A 22461-nucleotide genomic window follows, 5' to 3' on the forward strand; every position below is an offset into this window, starting at 1 on the left:
GCCATTTTTGTTGAGTCGGTAGATTTTTATTTAAGAGCAGTTGCTTTCTGTTAGGTATTGGGAGGGAGGGAATGAAGAAGTTGTCATGTTTCTGCTCTCAAGGGTCTTACAGTTTGGATAGAGTAGGGTAAGACGTGTGCACAGGTGTGCATACAGGCCATATGGTTTGGGAGAGGAGAGAGCTCATTCTGACTTGTGGAGATTGAGAAGGAGTCTACTCCCTCTGGTCTGCCAGTGTCTTCCCTTTGGGTTTTTCTGTCTTCCTATCAAGTCAGTCTGATACAAGTTCTAGGAAATCCTGGTAAAGCTTATGCCTTCTCACCAAAGGTATTTTCTTTTCCATGTTTTTCTCCTTCAGATAATTACTAATTTTTTGAACATACTAACTCATTGAATACTGAATATTTTGAGTCACTGTATGGAAGATGGGTTTTGTATGGCTGTGGTGCTTCCTTTGGAACAAACTTTTGCTTTCGATATGGTATTACACTGTGAAAGTTGACCAAATGGTATAGCTAGATAGGACCTAAGAGACCAGCTACTCTAAATAGCTCTTTTTACAAAAGAGAAAACCAAGACTCAGTTTAGTTAAATGACTTGCATGACTAGAGACTATTTTGGCCAGGCCTGGACTGTGTAACTTGCCAGTATTTCTGTATCTGTGAATGGAAAGCATTTTGTTTTAGTGTAGAACAGCGGACGTAATCATTTTTCCTTGGCACTGCTCTGTTTATCCTTGTTTTAGAGGCTCAGTTGAGTGCTGTTGATGCTTTGATTGACTCCATGAGCTTGGTAAAGAAAGATGAAAAGGAAGACACCATTGAAGACTTGTTTCCAACCACCAAAATCCCAAACCCTCAACATCAGAGGTTGTATCAGGTAAGAGAGGGAAGATGAACCAGTCTTTTTTTTTTTTTTTTTTTTTTAATGAGTGAAAAATTTTTTAAATGAGTGGGTGAAAAGAGTGTAATTGGCCACAAGCATTTTTTGTCCTCTGAGGGCTTCAGTTGCTTTATTTAATGAAAGAATAATACCTTCCTCTTCTACTGAAAAACATAAAAATACTTTGAGCTGTTGGAGAGAAAGAAGTAAAGTTAAGATACTTGAAAAATTCTTTTTTCTGTAGGAAGGCTAGTTTGTTGGTTTTTTTTTTTCCAGTATATGAAATTTATTGTCAAATTGGTTTCCATGCAACACCCAGTGCTCATCCCAAAAGGTGCCCTCCTCAATACCCATCACCCAGCCTCCCCTCCCTCCCACCCCCCATCAACCCTCAGTTTGTGCTCAGTTTTTAAGAGTCTCTTATGCTTTGGCTCTCTCCCACTCTAACCTCTTTTTTTTTTTTTTCCTTCCCCTCCTCCATGGGTTTCTATTAAGTTTCTCAGGATCCACATAAGAGTGAAAACATATGGTATCTGTCTTTCTCTGTATGGCTTATTTCACTTAGCATCACACTCTCCAGTTCCATCCACGTTGCTACAAAGGGCCATCTTTCGTTCTTTCTCATTGCCATGTAGTACTCCATTGTGTATGTAAACCACAATTTCTTTATCCATTCATCAGTTGATGGACATTTAGGCTCTTTCCATCATTTGGCTATTGTTGAGAGTGCTGCTATAAACATTGGGGTACAAGTGCCCCTATGCATCAGCACTCCTGTATCCCTTGGGTAAATTCCTAGCAGTGCTATTGCTGGGTCATAGGGTAGGTCTATTTTTAATTTTCTGAGGAACCTCCACACTGCTTTCCAGAGTGGCTGCACCAGTTTGCATTCCCACCAAGAGTGCAAGAGGGTTCCCGTTTCTCCACATCCTCTCCAGCATCTATAGTCTTGTTGGGTTTTTTTAAGGCTAGTTTTTTCATAAAGAGCAGATTCTTCTTCATGTCTTTTCTAGGCTTTTCTCCTCTATTTTATGTGAATGAGACTTTTCTTTGTTTTTTATATGCAAATAGTAGGAGAGTTTTTTGTGACCTTATAATAACATTAGAGAAGTGTTCCAGTACCACATTTATCAAAAATTTCATAATTAAAGGTAGCATAGAGGTCGCACAAAGAGGGTTAGTGTTAAATTATTAAAGAGTGACTAAAACACAAAAAAACGTAAAATGGGTATTTCTGCATCTTGGACCAAAGTAATTGGAAGGTGGTGACTGGATTAAGGGCAGCTGGGAAGGCTGATAGGCAGACTGACTTGTGCTGAGATAGGGAGTGGATGGACTGAAGGAATATTCCAGTCCCGGATGAAGTTGCTGGCAGTAGGACAGAGCCCTCTCTGAACCCCACAGAGCTGACAAACATCACAAGCAGCTTTTTCAGGCTAGGTCTTCCTCACTGAGGAGTGGAGGACCTGCTCTTGCAGGGGCAGGGGCAGGTAGACATATGGGGAGGTGAGGGAGAGACAACTCCTTGTCCCTTTTGACTCCTTTCTCAAAGTGACTGACTCAAGTCCATATCGGGTCCTTATGTAATTTTGAGGGATCTTCTACTCAAAAGGAACTGCCTGTTTTTTCATGCTTGTGATTCCTTAAGTAGTGAAAACAAATCTTTTCTTCAAAATTAGAATATAAAGCTTAAAAACTTACCTGGCAGGAGAGATACCTGATCGCGAAGGTGGTTTTCCCAGGGTGAGGTTTATCTATTGCATTTTGGATGTGCTGACCCCTGCGACTTCCCCAAATGTGGGAAACTCAACTGCATAACTTGTGGTAGTGGGGGACTGTGTTAGCACTTTCTCCTGGTTTAAAAAAAAAAAAAATGAGAGAGTATAAAGCTTAACATGTAAAGCGCTGACTCAGTGAATACTCTAGTATTCTAAGTGCAGTCAAGTACATGTTACTTGTGTAAACTTCTTTCGTGTTTTTGACAAGTGGACTTCAAGACCTGAAGCCCTTTGTCACTTGCAGGGAAGGGAGGAGCAGACCAGTTGGTGTGGAAAGCTTGCAAAAACATTTGATCACCGTGGTGGGAAATAGAAACTTCTAATACTTGGCAGATTTATCTAGGGTGTATTCCATCTGCCTTCAGTAAATGTTTATTGGGTTGATGAACAGATAACAAGCCATAAGCACAGGTATTGTTACCTTTCAAAGCTGCAAACACTGGCAGCTTTGATTTTCACAGTTTACCAACCTTGCTTTCTTTTGTGGGGGAGAGTTTCTAATATGGTTTGTCTGTATAAAGAAATACTATTGCTATGGTGTTTATAAATTGAATTTACTTTTTTTTTAACACGTATTTATTAAGTACTAACATTGTGCCGTGAGCTAAAGATACAATAAGCTCACTGCTTAAAGCACCCCCACCCCCCCCCACCCCCCCCCCGCCCAGAGGAGTAGAGACATAAAACCAATAGGTACAACAGTGGTGGGCACAAAACCATATGGGGAAAAGAGAGATTCTTGCACATGGGTGACTTAAGGAAGGCTTCACTAAGGAAATGTGAAGAGGACACACCAGGCAAAAGAAGTAGCATGTGCAGAAGCACAGAAACAGGAAGAAGGGTGCTGGATTTGGGAGTCTCCAGATCGTTCCATTTGGCTGGAGAAGAGGCTCTATGGGTACACGATGGAAAAGAGGGCAGGGCAGCTCAATAGCAGGCCGGTCGTGAAGAGCCAGTCGCTTGCATGTTGCCCTGTAGGCAGTGGGAAATCACCACAGGATTTTGTCCGCAGGTGGGTGACAGATTTTTAGAAAATAGCTCTCTGGTGGTGACATGGAGGTGCAGCAGAGACCAGTTGGGAAACCTGCAGTGGCCCCCATGAAGGCCTGAGTTCAAGCAGTGACGGGGAAAGCGGAGAGGGAAAATGTAAAGGCAGAGGAGACAGGACTGGAGGGGCTGGGTGTAGTTGAGGAATAGGAATTAAAGATAACAGGATCCTAGCTTGGGTGCCTGAGGGACGGCATCACTGTTAATTGTGATGGGGAATATAGAATAAACAGACTGAAAAGGCAGTTCATGTGTTTTTGCAGGTGTTAAATTTGAGCTGTCAGTTGGCTATCCCAGTACACACACCCAGTGGGAAGTTGGAAATAGGGATGCAGAGCCCCAGGAGAGAAGTCAGGACTAAGTATATGGATTTGGGAGTCCTCCCCACTGGGGTAATAGAAGTGAACAAGATCACCTAGGGAAAGCGTTGCGTGAGAAGAAAAGAAAACAAAGTCCTGCACACCAACGTGTGAGTGAATAATTAGGAACAGCCAGAAGAAGAAGGGTTGTTAAAAGACAAATGAACCGTTCTTATTCTCCCCTTCTCAAAAAAAAAAAAAAAAAAAAAAAGAGAGAGGTAGAAAGAACTAGGAGAAGCTGGTGCCTTGGAAGGCACAGGGAGTGATCCGTGTGTCCAGAAAGAAAAAGCAAGTTTCATGCTGCTCACTGGTGAGTGATGGTGAGCGAGCATGGCGAAGGGCCTTTAGTGTCTGCATGAAGTCTCTGCTGACATTGAGGGCCCAGCGGCGGTGGAATAGTGGGGTGGGAGCAGGAGAAAGCTCTACTGATGGAGGGAAGGAGAGAGGATACAGGAAGCTAAGTAGGATGGGGGACCCAGGAAGACTTCCTTAACCTCCTTTATAAATGAAACATTCATAGCTGAGAGTGACTCAGCTGGGAGTAGGGGGCAGAAGGAAGGAGAGGTTACCCATCAGTTTGTTGATGAGGTAATTTAATTCTAATTTTACAAAGAAATGCTGAAGGGGTGCCTCGGTAGCTCAGTCAGTTGAGCATCTGACCTTGATTTTAGCTCCGGTCATGATCTCACCGTTTGTGAGCTCGAGCCCCGTGTCAGGTTCTACCTCTGCGCTGACAGCATGGAGCCTGCTTGGCATTTTCAGTCTCTCTCCCTCTCTTTCTGCCCCTCTCCTGCTTGTACATGCTCTCTCTGTCTCTCTCAAAATAAATAAATAAGCATTTTTTAAAAAAAGAAATGCTGAAAGATACACTTTTTGTGTAGAGTTACAACTGGCTTTTAAACCATTGATGCAGGGTTGTTAAAATCAACATGCTCATAACATCAACATGCTCGTAACTTATGAGCTAATCATGTGGCCTGCAGGGTTTTTTTCTAGTCTTTTTCAAATTACAAAAATCACATCAAGGAATAACAGTTGCTTAAAAGACAAATTAATAGGTTTAAGAGTGTAATGTCAGCTTCTCTGCTATTAAAAAGTATTGCATTACTTTCTCATTACCTCAGTTTTTTTAATGAATTGAGGTTTTTTTGAGTGAATGAATTTGATAAGTATCCCACTTAGTTTTATCTAAAGTACGACCTTTGAAAAAGTAGGAGTGGTTGATGCTTTAGCACATCTCCTGTAGATTATTACCGACTTGCGGGTGATGACACTGTTTGAAAGAACTGTCTAGAGTTCCTACTGGAGTGTTTTTCTGTGCGGAGGTTGTGTAGGATATTTGTCCATTTGTTCTAGTTGTTGTCTCAGAGATGTTGAGTGACTATCAGCGAGTCTTCCAGAGTAAGTGAAAGGTCGTCTGCTGTGTTGCGTTTGGGTTACGGCTTACGTCCTGAGGGCTTTCTAAGCTTTGCAGATAATTTAATGACCTGAGGGAGAGCACTGTGAATTAAGAACTGTGCACAAGAAGGTTGGGGGTAGATTCACAGGGTTTGGAGTCACTTCAGTTTCCCCTTTTGCTTCACATTAAATGAGCTAATGTTGCTGGTGCTCAGGGGAAAGTGGAGTGATTAGGAAAGAGGAAAACAGACTCTGAGACGGATTAATATACTGTGGAGAAGGACGAGTGTGGTCACTGTGTTGAGATGAGATGACAGAGCAGCACATCAGAGTTCTAGAAGCCGTCAACTCAGGTGATATTTACTATCTAAGTTTCAGCTTTTTGTTTTTGTTTGTTTGGTCTTTTTAGAATGGAGACTTCCAGCCTAACGTTTCCTACAGGGGAGGAAAACAGTTCATGAGGTGCTATAAATCCTATACCTTGTGATATGAAACAGTGTTTTGAATTGTGAGAACTTTTCAGCTCCCTGGATTTTTTTCTTTAAAATTACCAGTGTGCAAATCGTTTAAAGGTGGGAGTAGTAGGACTCGTGTTCTCCAGCCTAACTTTGGGATGATTCTCTAGCAAAAGGAAAGGAGAGGTCTGTGATAGTTGCATTTTGCTCACCTTCCTGTACTCCTTTTCGGAGTATTCACTTTTCTGGGCAGACACCAGCACCGCTACAGGCAGGCTGAGCAGACTGAAAGCAGTACGGGTGACCGAATGGAGGAGGCTTGCTGTCCGGATTTCCACTCATGTGCGCCGCACAGAACCTGGCCTGGACCCTGGCCCCACTCTTGGTGCTGCTTCCCGACACTTGTGTTAACAGGTGGAGTCTCGGGAAGGAGTACTTTAGTCCTTCGGCCAATACCTATTTGGTGCTTATTGTGTGCCAGGCACGGCTTTTAGTACCTGGAATTCAGCACTAAACAAGACAAACAAGATCTCTTCTTTTAAGAGGGAAGGTTAAATAGTAAGTAAACTACAAAATTGATCATTTTAGATACTGACAAATGCTATGAAAACTGTAAAACAGGGGTAATGATAGAAAATAGCTGGGTGGCAGGCTGGGCGTGGAGGGGTTCCTTCACAGTGTCCAGGTAGGCCTCTCTGAGGAGATCATAGTTGGGCAAAGAACAGAAGGATTAAAAAAAGGCTCAACTCTGTTGAGATCTAGGGGAAGGCCGGTGAGGCAGAGAGAGCGATAAACTCAGGACCCAAAGGCTAGCATGAGCCTGGCACCTGACAGTGTAGCTGGGTTGTGACGAGCAAGGAGGAAGGTGGCAGACGAGGGAGGCGTGCAGGAGCCGTGGTGTGCGTGACTTCTTAGGGTCACAGTAAGGGCATTGGCTGCACAGAATACTGAAAGTAGATTTTGGGAGACCAGTTAGAAGGTGACTGGTGGCCCACGCGAGGGGGCATGGTCCCCGGACGAGAGTGCTGGGAGAGGAGATGGACAGAAGTGGGTAGACCGGTGGAGAGGAGCCCAAACTGAGCACTCTGGGGGAGGTTTGGGACAGACCAGCATTCTCATGTCTCTCGCAGATTTCTTCCTGGGACTCACCGAGCATAGTGGCTCTGTTTTAGCCCCGTTTCATCTACCACACGTTGTTTTCTAAGATTATGCGAGGGGGAAAGCAGTCTTCTGAAGGGAGGTAAAAGGATTCGAGGCCCTTGGAATTAATGTGTTTTAGAGAACCCCACATATTGTCCAGGTGGTGGAAGCAGCAGCCTCTGTTTATAAGATGAGCCTCTGTTCTAGGAGGCCTCCCGCTCATGGTGCCTCTCGGCTGAGATCTGGTTGTAGACACTGCTGGTGTCCTGCAAACCAAGGTGGTCCTGAGGCCACCCTCTTTGTTCTCTTTTACATGTGGTAGGAATCCTGTAGCCCTCCCAAACCAAAGATCGAGGGTCTCTGACCAGAAAAGTATAGAGAAATTGTATATGGTTTCTGCATCTGTGTTTTAAAACCCTTCTGCCTTTTCCACAGTGTCTGGCGCACAGAGCTTTACATCCCCAAGAGCCTCTGCCCCCAATTCCGCAGCATATTTTGAATATGCTGGATCCCCCTGCTGAGGTGACAGCTAAATGTCAGATTCCTCTCTCTAAAATAAAGACCGTTTTCCCTCTGACTGAAGCCACCAAGAAAAAGGATCAAGTGCCTGCTCAGAACATTTTCCCAGACAAGTAAGTACTCGATGCAGTTGCACTGGACTTTGGAGTACTTAAGACTGGTGGTAGTCTTAGAGGAGCTCTGGAATTGAGTGTTGCATATGGGTTTGTGGAACCACAAAGGTGGAAGGAAGAAACCTTTTGATGTTTGACCCTTGCATTGAAAATACTGGTTTCTCCTCTGTCTCCATTGTAGATAGATTTTATCCCTACTGTTCACCTGGAATTTAGAGCTACCTCCTGGGTTGTTGATGTTTTGATCGGCCTCACATTCTTGGTGGTTTATGTTTAATGGGAAGGCTAAATAGTTTTTGAACATCCAACACTAACTTTTACTGTTTTTCTTTGTTTCTTTCTTTTTTTTTTTTTTTTTTTTTTAGGGATCTAACATTATTTTTTTTAATGAAATTTATTGTCAAATTGGTTTCCATATAACACCCAGTGCTCATCCCAAGAGGTGCCCTCCTCAATGCCCATCACCCACCCTCCCCGCCCTCCCACCCCCCATCAACCCTCAGTTTATTCTCAGTTTTTAAGAGTCTCTTATGGTTTGGCTCCCTCCCTCTCTTTTTTCTTTCCCCCTTGCCCTCCCCCATGGTCTTCTGTTAAGTTTCTCAGAATCCACGTAAGAGTGAAAACATATGGTATCTGTCTTTCTCTGTATGATTTATTTCACTTAGCATAACACTCTCCAGTTCCATCCGCATTGCTACAAAAGGCCAGATTTCATTCTTTCTCATTGCCAAGTAGTATTCCATTGTGTATGTAAACCACAACTTCTCTATCCATTCATCAGTTGATGGACATTTAGGCTCTTTCCATCATTTGGCTATTGTTGAGAGTGCTGCTATAAACATTGGGGTACAGGTGCCCCTCTGCATCAGCACTCCTGTATCCCTTGGGTAGATTCCTAGCAGTGCTATTGCTGGGTCATAGGGTAGATCTATTTAAAAATTTTTGAGGAACCTCCACACTATTTTCCAGAGTGGCACTTGTACTGTTTTTGAAGTAGAGTGCTGGGGATGAGAGGGCAGGGTGAAGGTCATAAGTTTTTCAGTCAGAGGTTGGTATCAGAGAATAGCAGTGAGATTTTTGGAGGAAAAGTGGGAGGGAGGATGAAAACCTGGCTCTTCTTCAGCTTCTCTATCAGGGATGTACTTGGTTACACCAATAGGAAGGGATTTATAGTTTAAGGACTGCAGAATGCTTTTCCTGTGATCAAGCTTTCAGGTAGCTAGTACGTTTTCTCCCTCATCAGATTCTGTTCAGAATCTGTATCAGTTTCCATTCAAAGCAAAACAAAAACCGTAAGAAGTTGTTCTTGATTATCTGGAATCATTTGGGTGGATAACATTGATTTTACCAGGTGTGGCTTTGGTTATTGGTGACTTTTCTCCCCAAATCAAAATGATCTATTCATTTCTTTACAGTGCCTTCTAAGATTCAGTTTTAGACCTTCATTTTTTTTTCCTTTAATTTCCTTCCCACAGCTGTATATTGACAAAAGTAAAGCATATTGTTTGTAAATACCCCATTGGAGAAGTATGGAATAATTTTCAGAAACCTTCACAGGGTTCTATAAATTGTTAATTTAGTGAATTATCTTCCAGGTTGAATGGAAAGCTTTGCATGTACTGTGACCTTTTAGAGGTTAATACCCCAAGCTTTGCCAGAATTGGAAAAAAAAAAAAAAGAATCATGGGATTGGTATAGTGTACCATATGCATTCCTAACACATGCGGAGAGTTTTATGGTTTTTGTAGTCTGTCATGCCTTCTTCCGCATAGAAAGACTCACTAAAAATCCACTTTCCCTCTGCTTTCCTCATCCACCTGTATCCCTCTGGGTTAGGATTTAAGAACAGCTCAATACAATTCTGAGTCCTTTTCTTCCCTTGACAGCCTTGCCGTAGCCTCAGTGCAGTCATGTGGCTGTTCTCTCTCTGTATTAAAGCTCCAGTTCATGATCTTGATTACCTTCTGGTGTTGTGGGAAAGAAATGGGCCGTTTTCCCCTCCTCCCGTTGATTAAAATGTAAATTAGCTGGTTAAAAAACACACCACATAGGCCCAAAAGACTGTTGTTCTGTGATTTTGATCCCTGCGGTGATTACACCTTCATCCCTGCTCCTCATGCTCACTCTTTCAGGAAGCCCGAGTGTACGGGCTTCTTGTTCTTTGCTCCCACAGTGGTTTGCGACATAGCCAAGTAACCAGCCCGGGAATTATCTCAGTCACACACACCTACTCATACTCCTATTCTCTACCCTTTCTTCTCGGAAGTCTTACGGGTTTTTAAGAGCTGCAGAAATGGCGCATTGAACAAATATTTATTGAGGCCCGTAGGTGGGAACTCTTGTATTCAAGAGGAATGACTCCCTTCTGCAGGGATCTTAAAACCCCTCAATTTTAATGACAAGGCTTCAATCAGCTTTAGAGGCGGTCTCCCAAAGGGGGAAAAATTGCTAACAACTGGCTATGTTTTTGTGTATTTTCAGCATCTCCATGTCCCAGGTACATATTTCCGTCATAGAGGTGAGGGGCAAATATCTGTTCAGGAAGTGTCAGAGGCCAAAACAAGAGTTTTGAACTGGAAATCATCAGTTTTTATTCCAGCTATGTCACTCTTGATCTGATTTTGGTTAAATAATCTCACCTTTAGGAGAATTTCTCCATCTAAAAGTTAAGTTTTTGTCTCTATGCTCAATAGTCTAAACTTTTCTATTCAAGTCTGCTAAGACTCCTCCCCACCTACCTCCACGACCAGCCGCACCTGGTTACTGGTTTAGACTCTAGAGTCAGACATGTGAGTTGGTTCCCTCACTCTGCAGTGTGACCTTAGGCCCGACTTGCTTATCAGCCCTCAGCTCCAGTTTCCTGGTGGGTGACCAGGGATACTAGGAATAGCTCTCATGGAGTTGTCACGCGGGTTCATTGAGTAAGACATGCCGTTGGCAGTTGTGTGTCTAGAACCCAACACAGTGCCTAACACATAGTAAGCGTACAGTGTTTGTGCGGAACCGATTTACAAACTGCTCATCACGTCCTGGGCACATCTGTGGCAACTACGGCAGTGATGAAGATGGTGATAATGGTGTTATGGGGAAGATCGAGGCCCAGTAGGTGGGGATGCCTCAGTTTTCTGGCCCATCTCCCATATACCTGTTTTGCATCTGCCTTCACTTCCTCTTTCCTGTCTCAGTGGAGTGGGGTACATCATCCTGCCCGAAGTCAGACTTTTGCCTGTGTCCTGAGATGCCATCTTCTGTCTCATCTGGTACCTTCATCCACTAATAATTTCTTCCCTCATTCTGTATTTTTATTTTCTCCCTCCATACCAGCTCCTTTGTCCTCACATGTTAACATCGTATTTCTTTTCTCTAAAACAAAATACAGCCATCCCCTCAGCTTTCTCCCTCAGACTGCTACCTGTTTCCATCTTCTTTCCTTCCGTGAGCTAGGCTTATTGGAACAGTAGTCCACACTGCTGCTTTTCCCAGCTACCACCACTTCCCTGAAACCTTCGGGAAGGTTTAACTTCCACGTCTCCAGATTTTCCTTTCTAAGCCTTTGCAGCTTCATCTCAGATTCCTCTGGGGTCTGCTTTCTTCCCCCCACCCCCCTTAAATGTTGTTCTGTTCCGAAGGACTCCTCAGAAAGAGCTGACATGTATCCGACACGGGTACGGGCTGAGTGCTCCACATGCGTTACCCGTGTCAGCTGTCTTGACCGTCCTGTGGAGTAGATTCTTCTGTTAACCTCCTCTTAAAGCCGAGGACACCGAGGCTTAGAGAAGATAAGACACTTGCCCAAGACCACAGCGGGTTAGGTGTTGGAGAAAGGATTTCCATGCACACAGCCTGACTCCAGAGCTTGCCTTCTCAATCATTATGCCTTATCGCCTTAGCAGTGCGTGTCCTAAGACCTTTTATTATTTTATGTACATGTCTTCAAGAACTACCAAATATCTGCCCACTCTAATATGTTTCCATCCTGTTTTCTGGACCTCTGAGGTGTCTATAGATCCCTCAAGTTCAGTGTGTCCAGAAATGACTTCATCATCTTCCATCTCCTCCCGTGCTGCCTTCAAAGCCCTGTTCATGCTGTTCTTCTCTGTTTCGGTGACTGACACCTAATTTCCAGGGAGTCAAACCTTTCCTTTACTTTGCGTGTCTGATTGGTTTACCAAGTTATGTTAGATTTACCTCAAATCTCCTCCTTTCGCCTCAGGTTAGTATAGTGGCTGATAGCATTGATTTTGCAGTCAGGTAGAGATGGATCAAAATCGAAGTATTTCCTTTCAGTGGTGGTTAAAATTGGCAAGCTGCTCAGTGTTGAGTGGCAGTAACAAATCCCCACCTTTCAGGAGGCTGTATAGGAGAAGGGCTGGGAGTACAGAATTAATTGTGGACCCCCTTAACTAATGTGTGCTTCTAGACAAGGTCAGGCCCTTTTGAACCTTGGTTTGTTCATTTGTAAAAGGTCAATAATAATAGCTAATTCATAGTGTCATTGTGAAATTTAACTGAGGCTTTTTTTTTTTAAGTAAAAAAAATTTTTTTTAAGTTTGAGAGAGAGAGGGAGAGAGCATGCGTGCACACGCACAAGTTGGGGAGGGGCAGAGAGAAGGAGAGACCGAATCCCAAGCAGGCTCCACGCCATCAGCACAGAGCCTAATATGGGGCTCAAAATCGTAAACTGTGAGATCGTGACCTGAGCTGAGATCAAGAGTCAGACAATTAACCGACTGTGCCACCCAGGCGCCCCTGAGGTATTTTAAATATGCTTAGCATAGTGACTGGCAAGTGGCAAAAGTTAAAACAAAAAAAAGCTAGCTCTTATTAGCATCTCAAATTGCCACTGCTTTTCTGTAGGCCTCAGTTTAGCCTGCTTTCTGAGATGACCCCTTGACTGATTTCCCTCATTCAAGTCTTACCTGTTTCCAATCCATTCTGCATTTGCTATCTGAGTGATTTTCAAAAAAACAAATCTGATCACATTCCTTCTTTGCTTAAAATTCTTTAATGCAGTGTTCCTTAATCTTTGTGTGTGTGTGTGTGTGATGGACCCACTTAGTAATCTGGTAAAAACTATGAACCCTCTCTTCAGGAAAATGCCCTAACAAACTAAATTTTGCATGTAATTTCAGGTAGTTCACAAATTCTTGTCACTATCCTTGGACCCCTGAGTAAAAACTTGCTTTAGTGGCTTTCCATTAGCATCAGCTTAAGATCAAACTCTGTTACACAAGTGAGAAAAGCTAGATAAGCAGACAGAAAAGAAGCAACTATCCATGATCCAGCTCCCTAGAGAACCCCTTTCTTTCCTCACAGTGTCTGTGTCTATGATTTAGGTACAGTAGTCCCACTTTACCCACGGGGGGGGACGTTTCAAGACCCCCAGCAGGTGCCTGAAACCATGGATAGTACTGAACACTATACATATTATGTTTCTTTTCCTGTACACACATATGTCTGTAAGAGATTAACAACAATAACTAATAATCAGCTAGAACAATTATAGCAGTATACTGTAATAAAAGTTCTGTGAATGTGGTCTCTCTCCTTCTCTTTCTCAAAATGTCTTGTTACACCGTACTCACCTTTCTAGTGATGATGGGAGGTGATAAAATGCCTATGTGATGAGATGAAGTGAGGTGAAAGATGTAGCTATAGTGACATAGTATTAGGCTACTGTTGACCTTCTCACCATAAGTCATCTTCTTTCAAACCACAGTTGATGGCGGGTAACTGAAACTGTAAAGCAAAACCATGGATAAGGGGGGACTACTGTATTTCCCGGCCTCCTATCGCACTACTTCCCAGCCTGCCCCTCCTGCCTCAGCCCAGGACAGCAACTGGCTATTCTCTCAGAGGATATGCTGCTTGCCACAGTAGTTTGTTAATTGCCTGTTTACATATCTATCTTTTATATTTGGCTGAATTTCCTAAAGTGTTGATTACATACTAATTTTTGTACATTTACGATAGAGCTTAGCGGCCAGCACATAGTATTAGGTAAATGTTTGACCAAAAAAATGAGTTTAAAAATGTATACAGATTTACAAAAGACAGTAAGAAAATGAGAAAGTACAATAAATTATCCATGGTTCCGATATCCACATGCAGTAGCTGTTGACATTTGTATGTCTGCTGGAGTCTTGCGTAGATAATTTCTGTCCTCCAGAGCTCGGCTTCTTCATAGGTAATTTTGGGATGAGAGTCTTTGCCCTTTCCCACCACCGAGAGACATGATTAGTTTAATATTTGTAAAATTCCTAATAATGCTATTAAATGGTTCAATCTTGAGAATATTAACCGTATTCAAATTTTTACTACTTTCTGCTTATTGCCTTTACCTGCCCAGTCCTGGAGGATTGATATATATGTCGCTTTGTCCTTCCTTCCCTAGAACCTTATTTTGGAGGGTTTAAGAAATTCTTCATGCAATTCAACCTTGCATTCTCACAGAACTTAGCATAGCACTTTGGATATCTCATACTTCTTTTCACCACGGTCTAAGTTAATTTGTGTTTTTGGAAGACAGTAGATGAGTAGTTGATATGCTCATGGTACTTTTCATCATAGTGTTTTTCTAAGGAGCAAACAGAAGACCAGAGACAGGAGTCACTTACTAGACTTTAAACTCTATGTATAAAAAAATTAATATATCTTCAAAATCAATTCCTTCAAGAAGGTGTAAGAGTCCAGGGTTAGTCAGTGGGAAAAGTGAGACTGGGATCCAGGAGCACCATGTTTTCTGTCCCTTGGGAAGAACTGGCAAAGGTGAACTGAATGGCTGTGACTTTTTCTTTAACAGACTCAAATTCTGATGGAATTTCATGCTCCCTTGGGCTTGTGCATTTTTCCTCCATTTTTGCCATCAAGGTTTTGTGTTTATTTCTTATTCTATGTGGTGGAAAGAACTCTGGATGACTCACCCCTTTTAATGTTTCCTCGTCCCCATCCTTTTGTCTTCTTTTCTTTACTTCTCAAAGGGAAAAAGGCACGTGGCCAATGGGAAAGATGTCAAGTAATAAAAAGTTTCAGTTCATGTTTGTGAGGCTGTAACGATTGCTTCGGTCCTTTTATCCCACTGGAAGAGAAGACTCATTATTGAAATATCATTGAATAAGCCAGCTCATACCTCATTTTTCTTTGTTTTTAGAATAACCTCTTCTTCAAGACTCATTCTCTGAAGTTAGGGCTTTTGAACGAAAACACCTCACGCTTAGAAATACTAGATCTTAGTTACTAACGTCCCTCCTCCTTCAGCCATTTCTTGACAGCTACTTTTGGCCTAGATTGATTATTTGTCTGGGGGAAAGTCTTCATATCTCTATATGTTCATCAGCTTATGGGAGATTATGGGCAGAGTCTTTGAATTTGATTTCTTCTCCTTTGCAATTAATTTGTCCTCCTCTTGACTTTAAGGCAGGCTGTTGAAGCCAGCCGGTTATTTGAGACAAGATGTTTGATATAAATCCTTGGAATCCTCTTTCCCTTACCACACAGATGCTGGTAGACTGTTAGCATATTGCCCAAAACAGAATTAGGTTTATAAAAGAACAAATTAAAAGGCTTTTTTTGAAAGTGGTTTTTTAAGTTTAAGACTTCTCTAAGAATAAGGTCTTACATATTTAATTAGGGATTGTCTAGTAAGTTTTGACAGCTGTGAGTAGAAGCTTACAAAGCTCTCACATCCATGATGGAGAAGATGGGATAGTAGACCCAAAGGTCATCTGTGTCCATGGAAAGCTAATAGATATCGATTCCGGGACAGAAACTAGCAAATACTTTCTGAAGGGCAAACGGGTCTCTTCGTGAAACGCTGCATTGCCTCTCCCTGTGCTTGCGGTTCATCCTTGGCGGGGGCCGCGTGACGCGGCTGCGGATTATGACTTCTGTGGCGCCGTGAGGCACAGCCAGGGCTGCTCTGCTCCCGCCAGGCCGGCAGGAGTCCTGGGGCCGCGAGAAGGAGGCAGGCTCTTCTTTAAAGAGGGAATAAGTGCGGCTGTTCATTTTTGACACGTGAAAAAGAAATGTGTACTTTACACGTCAGCCAAGTCTGGGTTTCCTGTTGTTTATTCTGTTTTTTGGGGGGGGGACACAACCCATTTATTTCTTTTCCAGCCATGAAGAGGGACCCGCCTCTAAAAAACTGAAGACTCAGGAAGGGGAAGCATGCTTTAGCGTCTCCAGCCTGGCTGAAGGCAGTGTCACCAGAGTAAGCAGAACTTTTCCAGGGCCTTTTGGGAAGGTTGGGACTTGGGGCAGATTGCATGAGTTTTTGTTAGTCCTTTAATAAATCACTTTCTCTGGTCCTTTCGGTATATGAACCATACACGCCCTTCCCACACTGCTTCCTTTATTGTCAGGGAGTTTCCTGTAGAATTCTCTATATGACATATAGTACTTAGAGCACCGTATAATATGTAGCACATGGGACAGCTTAAGTGGTAGCCCTTTTTGTGGAGCTATTTTGGTTGGCTTTATTTTGCAGCTTTCTGTTTAGTTAAAATGATAGGATAAGTGGAGGTTGATGGTATGGGTCTTAGGCTCCAAATACATAAAATTTAAGAGCGTAATTCCTCTATTTCTTTTCTAATGTACAACTTCAGAACAGGTCTTATAAGCTTAAGACTTCCCGAACCAAGTATCCTTTGACACTGAGACCTTTTTTTAATGGAAGATTTTGGAACTTGGATACATTATGTTGTGGCATTATTTTTCATCAGTGATTCTTTTTTTTTTTTTTTAATTTTTTTTAATGTTTATTTTTGAGAGCGAGAGGAGAGAGAGAGACAGAGCATGAGTGGGGGATGGGCAGAGAGAGAGGGAGACACAGAACCCGAAGCAGGCTCCAGGCTCTGAGCTGTCAGCACAGGGCCTGATGCGGGGCTGGAACCCACAAACCACAAGATCATGACCTGAGCCGAAGTCGGACGCTTAACCAACTGAGCTACCCAGGCACCCCTATAATCAGTGATTCTTAAAAGTTGTCCCTCACTAGTCAAATACACTAGGCAGGATAGATAGCATTAGGGCATGCCTTTTTCCAACCTTAAAAAGAAATGCTCTCAGAAAAACTAAACATCTGAAAATTACTTGGATTTTATTTCAGTGTTTTATAGTAAAGGGAAAAAATCATGACCTTATTTGTTCTGAGACCTTTTCTGACTGCTAGCCCAGAGCAAACTGGAAACTTCAGTACATTTTGTACCAAAGTTTACCAACCATAATAGAACCCTGTTGTCTTCTCCCCTGTGAACTGAGTGAAACATCGGGCCTATTAAGGTTGGCAGTGGAAGGTTAAAGACCCACATGTGATCAGGAAGTGCCATCTAGTGTGGCAGAGCGTTTCATCTTTGAGACTTCCCCACATAGCACTGTAGTAAATCTTTACACAACATCTGCTTTTACTTTGGGGGGACACGTTCAGCTTGGGCATGTTTGTATGTTCTACCAAAACTTCAGTGCCAAGGAGTCAGCAAACCGAGCAACCGGCTGCTGTTTCTCATGTCACCTGCAGCGGGGCAAATCTATTCTGAACTGACCCCGCACTGCAGAATCCTCCCCTTCCTAATTGGCTGGGTGTCTGGACGTACCAGCACTGTGTCACACAAAGCTTGTAGCTGAGTTGGCTGGTGACTTGGGTTGTAATACTGCCAACCTCTCTGGAAAGAAGTCATCTTGCTTCAAGAGAGGTGAGTACAAGTACAGACAGCGGCTCTTTGGCCACAGGAATCTGCTTGCTTTTCACAGAAGCCTGGAACTAGAAATGAATAGAAAGGGCCTTGTCTTTGTCTTTGGGTTTATTTTATAAAAGCACACTTACCACATTAAGCCATCTTGTGTTGCCTGGGGTGCTGCCAGAAACAGAAGCGATCTTCAGGTTTATTGTCTGTGCCTGTATTCTAGGTCGGAAGTGTGAATCCTGCTGAGAACTTCCGTGTTCTAGTGAGGCAGAAGAAAGCCAGCTTTGAGGAAGGTGAGTGATATGCCACTGGTTATGCATTTAAGAGAGATAATCAGGGTAATGGCTTTATACTCTGGATTGGGAAGTGTAGTCCTTTGTTGGTATCCTTTCTATGTAGCAACTTTTTTTCCTGGTGGACCTTTGTGACTCTCTGTTACTGGGGAGCTCACCGAAGCAACATTCTGAGCACTGAAGCAACACAGGTCTGCCCCAGCAGGAAAAGAACTAACTTGTAGGTCTTTCTGTTAAGAAAACTGTTGGCCAGAGCCTTAGAGCTTATGGTTCCACTTCATTGAAGTTCTTTGGGGTCTTGTGAGTGAGCTTGGAATAAAACAGTTTTGTCGTATCTTCCTATTTTCAGTGACCCATAGTTCTTATTCGAAGCCTAATGGTTTGAGCTTCTTTATAGAAGTCCCAGGTTACCTTGCTACTACCCCTAGATTTGATCTTTCTGATATCGCCTACATCCTCACAGTCTTCTTTTGATGAATTGTAACCTAGAATTCCATTTAGGCTGGGACTAATACTAAAAGTTTCCTGGGATGGACGGAGGGTCTGGGACCAACATTCATTCACTTGGTGGTGGTCAAGTTCTTGTTCATTAACCCTTTAAGGAGTAGCAGCTGGCAGTTGTAACCCTGCTGGTTTGTGTCTACAACAGCATTGTATTCATTGTTGCCTTTCAGAGGCAGACCTGTCTGTGAGCTGCGTTTCTGCGTGTTTACGCTAATGTGTGCACAGAACCTCTTTTCCTACTTCTTGGCCTTTTAGGGGCAAAATGACTCCTAAATGTTAGAAAACTTTATACAGTCTAGTTTAATCATCTGTAGTGCCTAGCATAGGTGTAGGTTACTTCTTAAGGGTCTGAGGATCCTAGCAAGCTGTCTGGATGTGCTGTGCTCCTGCCCAAAAGCATTCGTAACCAGCTGAGCCCCAGAGCGTGCAGCCTACTAGACCACGTCTTGTTGGCAGGAACATCAGAAGGCCAGCTCAAGAGAATTTCCGGAGGAAGAGGAGCTTCGTGGTCATGATAATCTATGTATGTCTTGTGTTTTGAGATGGGGAAAGTGCTTTTTGCCCTGTTAAGAAGCGCTATATAGGAGAAAATTCGCTTTTGAGTTTAATACAAAGCAGAACTACATCTAAATAGAAGAAGGAAATTAAAGTGGCAGCTTTGTGGAAGGCTTGGTGGAAACTTCTACTTTTGGGATTTCTCTCCTTCATACAGGGGACGATCAAAGGAAGCATTCACAACGTCTTAACCAGTGCTGTGTTCTGCTTGGCTGCTTGGCTGTTGTGACTGTGTTTAGAAGAATGCAGTGACAAGTCAGCCATCGTCTATCATGATTATGTTTTTGCAGAAAGATGGAGGCCGTCTTAGCTTTTGATTATAGGTTGTCAGTTACCTTGGCCAAAGTCAAAGGACCTCCCTTTAGAAGTGATTGGTCTTTCTGGCTGGTATAGGTGTGGTCTCTTCAGGGACTAAATCTGGCATCATCACAATCGTAAAGGCAGCCACTAGTGTCTGCTGTGTTCAAGTCATTGTGCCAGCATATTCTATATATAATAACATATGCTGAGCTATTATATTATTTGTCTCATTTACCCTCATAGCAATCTTGGCAGTCATGTGAGCAAACGGAGAAGATGGTAGAGCTTTGACGGCTGGTGCCAGAATTTTCTAAGAAAAATAATTTTTTTAATTGGGAAAAATATCTTGATAACTGCTTAGGGTAGAGGCTGAGTCTCTGTCCCCAGGCTTTGGTGGTTGGCCAGTCAGGCTTCAGAGGAGAGGGAAGCTACTAACATCATAGAAGTAGAAAAACTGGAGCTAGTTCAGGACAGGAGGGGATGATCCGAAAGTGGAAGAGAGGAAGTGGAATGGGTATTTATATAAGGACACAGCATTCTACGTTGTGTTCCCAGCTCACGACTGCACATATTCGGTGTCAGTAAAACTCAGGAATCCTTGGTTTGAGTGTTCTATTTGGGGAAGCTGGTGAAGAGGCAGGAGTTTGGTCTGGAATTACTTCAGGTAGAGCAGAGAAAGGACCTCAGGGCATTAGAGACCAGAGCCTGAAGAGGTCAGGAGAGAGTAAATTCCTAAGAATTTGCTCGCATATCGGGAAAACCATGTTTCGCAGGCCATGCGATTGGGGATTCGAAGCAGTCTTGTGAAAATAACAAGGGCAAGTGACCTCTAAATGACATACAAGTTACAATAGGTATCATTCTCCCCACTTTACAGATTGAAAACTATAAAACTTCCCTCCAGAACTTCCCTCCAGAGCAGTCAGGGATTCGAATCCCTATCGTTTTCAAATACTGGATTTGTCTACTTAGCTGACTTTGTCCTGATTGCTAATGCCCTCCTTTCCTACGCATTTTTGTTGTTGTTCAGACATAATAAGGTCATGTATTTTAAACCTTTGCTCCTTTTATGTTGAATGTGACTGAGTCCTGGTGAACTGCTGGTGTGATGGTGGGGTCCCTCTGTTCCTCTGGCTAGGACTCGGTCAGTGAGAGCTCTGCAGTGACCTCACAAAGGCAGACTTTCTGCAGGGCTCTGGGAAAATGGGACTGCACACTTGTCAGCACCGGTTCTGTTTTGTGGTCCTAACCTGGCTTCCCTTTTGCCCTTCTGTCCTTGCTTCACTCTCCAGACATTTTGTTTGTTCATTACTTTTCCTACCTTTGTTCTACATGGTCTACCTTTGTTCCGCATCTCTACTAAGCCCCTTTGTGAGTGAAGACTCACTTCCCTTGAAGCCGAAAGTCATCCTCCAGACTTGAAGCTACCTTTCTGGTATTGACCTCCTCCGTCCCTCCCAAGGATCTGTGCCAAGGGTCAGGGAGAGAGAAGCTCTTCTCTTTCCTCCAGTAGATTTGCTTTTTAAATTCAGTTGCCAAAAGCATGATCAGTAATAAATGGTAAGGTTGTTTCACCCTTAGAACTTGACCTGTTCATCTATTAAACTAAAATGTGGGTATTTCTTTCCATCTGGCCTAATAGTGTGGTCAGCGTGAGTATTGTGACCCTGTCACTTTGACACCAACAGTCTGCAGTAGGCATCTACACAGTTTCATATCTTCTGGCTTCCCGTGTGAGGGATATTTCTTGTTCTAAGCTTATTGGCATAGAGGTGACACTGAACCCCGGGAATGTGTTCTTTCCGGCTGCTGATACTTCTGTAAGCTGTCTTTGATTCTCAGGTGCCCTTCTTTTTCTGGTTCCTTTCCTTCTCCACCCCACCCCACCCCACCATTCTGTCACTACAGTTTTACAATAGAAAATTTCTTGACCACCATTGTATACATGATAATCGTTTCTCAAAGGTGAAAGTAGTTTCCCTCACACAGTTCCTAAGTGCATCAGCGCTGTCATCCGTGGTGTCTTTTATCTGTTAATTGTGGGTTAGTGGAAGAACCTGAGGGCACAGAGTCCTCAGAGACTCCTCGAATCCGGGTTATCCACTTAGGTGAACACCCACCTCCACCAACTCTTGGAGGAACACCATGGATTTCGAACTCCCTGTCCCTTCCCTGCTTTTACTTAGGAAGAGTGCTAAAGTGGCCAAAAGATAGACCGCAGATTAGAGGAGGAAAAACCACATTACTTAGGCCTCCAAATAATTTCTTCGTGCTTGAGATATGTCTAAATTTAGAGGTTCCTACTGAATATGAGATACGATGTCAAGTAGCTTGAATGTACCTGGTGTATCAAAAACAGGTTCTCTGAGGACCTTATGAGTCAGAAAAGATGGATCTGTGGAGACAGATAAAAGGATGGAATGTAACTGTGTTCCGTGGACCCTGTTTTTGCCCCTTTGATTATAGGTTTTATGCTAGGCTTCTGAGGAGTGACAGGGTGGTGTAGCTCTGATCCACCCAGTGGAGTTCACAGGCCATGGTGGTTGTAAAAAACAAACCTGTCAAGAGGAGCCATTCTGCGCAGAAATGGTGGACATTTAACATTGCATCTATGTACAGTAGATGGGCACATACCCATTTGATTAGGTGATTGACTAGAATCACTGTATTCTCTGGCGGTGGAGGCCTTTCGTTTTTCTCCTGTTTCCTCTCACTTTGTTTGAACCACTTTTCATCCTCAAGCTTTCTTGCCTTTGTTCTTACTTCATTCTCCTTTAGCAAATAGTATCCTTTCAGTTTGAAAGGGTGTTTCTTAAAATTTATCAACACTGGTTAGAATGTGGTAACAATTGGTGGCAAAATTACAGCATTCATAGAAGCCAAAGAGACAGTTGTTTTCAATTCCAGTTTTGTATGGGATAGCACCACCCGTGTGCACAGCAGGTTACTTATGTGTGTTATCTATCATGAAGCAAGCCCTGAATTCTGGATTCCCAGGAGTTGAGATCTAGGAGAAGTTTCCTGGGTGTGTGTGTGTCTGTGTGTGTGTGTGTGTGTGTGTGTGTGTGTGTGTGTGTGTGTGTGTTGGTGTTGTAATGGGTCTGATTTATGTAATCTTGGGTATGGATTATGTAACTTATAGCTCTTTCCAGATAAACATAAGAAGATAAAAATATAGCCTTTTTTTTTGTTGTTTTACACAGAGCTGGTAAATTTAAGGACAATAACTTCTGTTGGATACTCTGAATGTCTTGAAAGAAGGATACTAAATACAAACAGTAACTAAAATTGTAAACATCTTCAGCCCTATAAAAGTTTTCTTTTTTTTTTTTTTTTTTTTTTAACAATGTGACATACTTTCTTAGTCCTTTCCCAGAACAACAGTGACGCATCTACTCAGGAGAGAAAACACATGATTGTGGGTTCTAGAGGGGTCCG

General features: G+C 43.0%; 1 protein-coding gene, 2 long non-coding RNA genes and 1 other non-coding gene across 5 annotated transcripts in view; 3 read left to right on the forward strand and 1 right to left on the reverse strand.

Annotated features, from left to right (window-relative positions):
• Nucleotides 1–22461, forward strand: part of XRCC5 (X-ray repair cross complementing 5) — an 89945-nt gene that overhangs the window by 33267 nt on the left and 34217 nt on the right. The window contains exons 13-16 of the mRNA XM_027051248.2: nucleotides 746–879; nucleotides 7495–7691; nucleotides 15807–15900; nucleotides 17595–17664. Coding sequence (XP_026907049.1) covers nucleotides 746–879; nucleotides 7495–7691; nucleotides 15807–15900; nucleotides 17595–17664 — 495 coding nt within the window. The remainder of the gene's footprint in view (nucleotides 1–745; nucleotides 880–7494; nucleotides 7692–15806; nucleotides 15901–17594; nucleotides 17665–22461) is intronic.
• Nucleotides 873–20549, reverse strand: LOC113596783 (uncharacterized). 2 transcript variants are annotated; one of them, XR_008295554.1, is made up of 5 exons: nucleotides 17512–20549; nucleotides 14615–14769; nucleotides 13277–14268; nucleotides 2584–2735; nucleotides 873–1071 (listed from the first exon to the last, which is right to left on the reverse strand). It is a non-coding gene; the product is annotated as an uncharacterized LOC113596783 (long non-coding RNA). The 2 variants fall into 2 exon arrangements; XR_008295553.1 differs by lacking the exon at nucleotides 14615–14769 and having other exon boundaries at nucleotides 13277–13430.
• On the forward strand, nucleotides 886–2100 carry LOC128314121 (uncharacterized). Its single transcript, XR_008295556.1, has 2 exons — nucleotides 886–1134; nucleotides 1830–2100. It is a non-coding gene; the product is annotated as an uncharacterized LOC128314121 (long non-coding RNA).
• On the forward strand, nucleotides 2576–2738 carry LOC113598391 (U1 spliceosomal RNA). The gene has a single exon (XR_003419054.1). It is a non-coding gene; the product is annotated as a U1 spliceosomal RNA (small nuclear RNA).

This window comes from Acinonyx jubatus, chromosome C1 (genome assembly GCF_027475565.1).
Source record: "Acinonyx jubatus isolate Ajub_Pintada_27869175 chromosome C1, VMU_Ajub_asm_v1.0, whole genome shotgun sequence".
NCBI lineage: Eukaryota > Metazoa > Chordata > Mammalia > Carnivora > Felidae > Acinonyx > Acinonyx jubatus.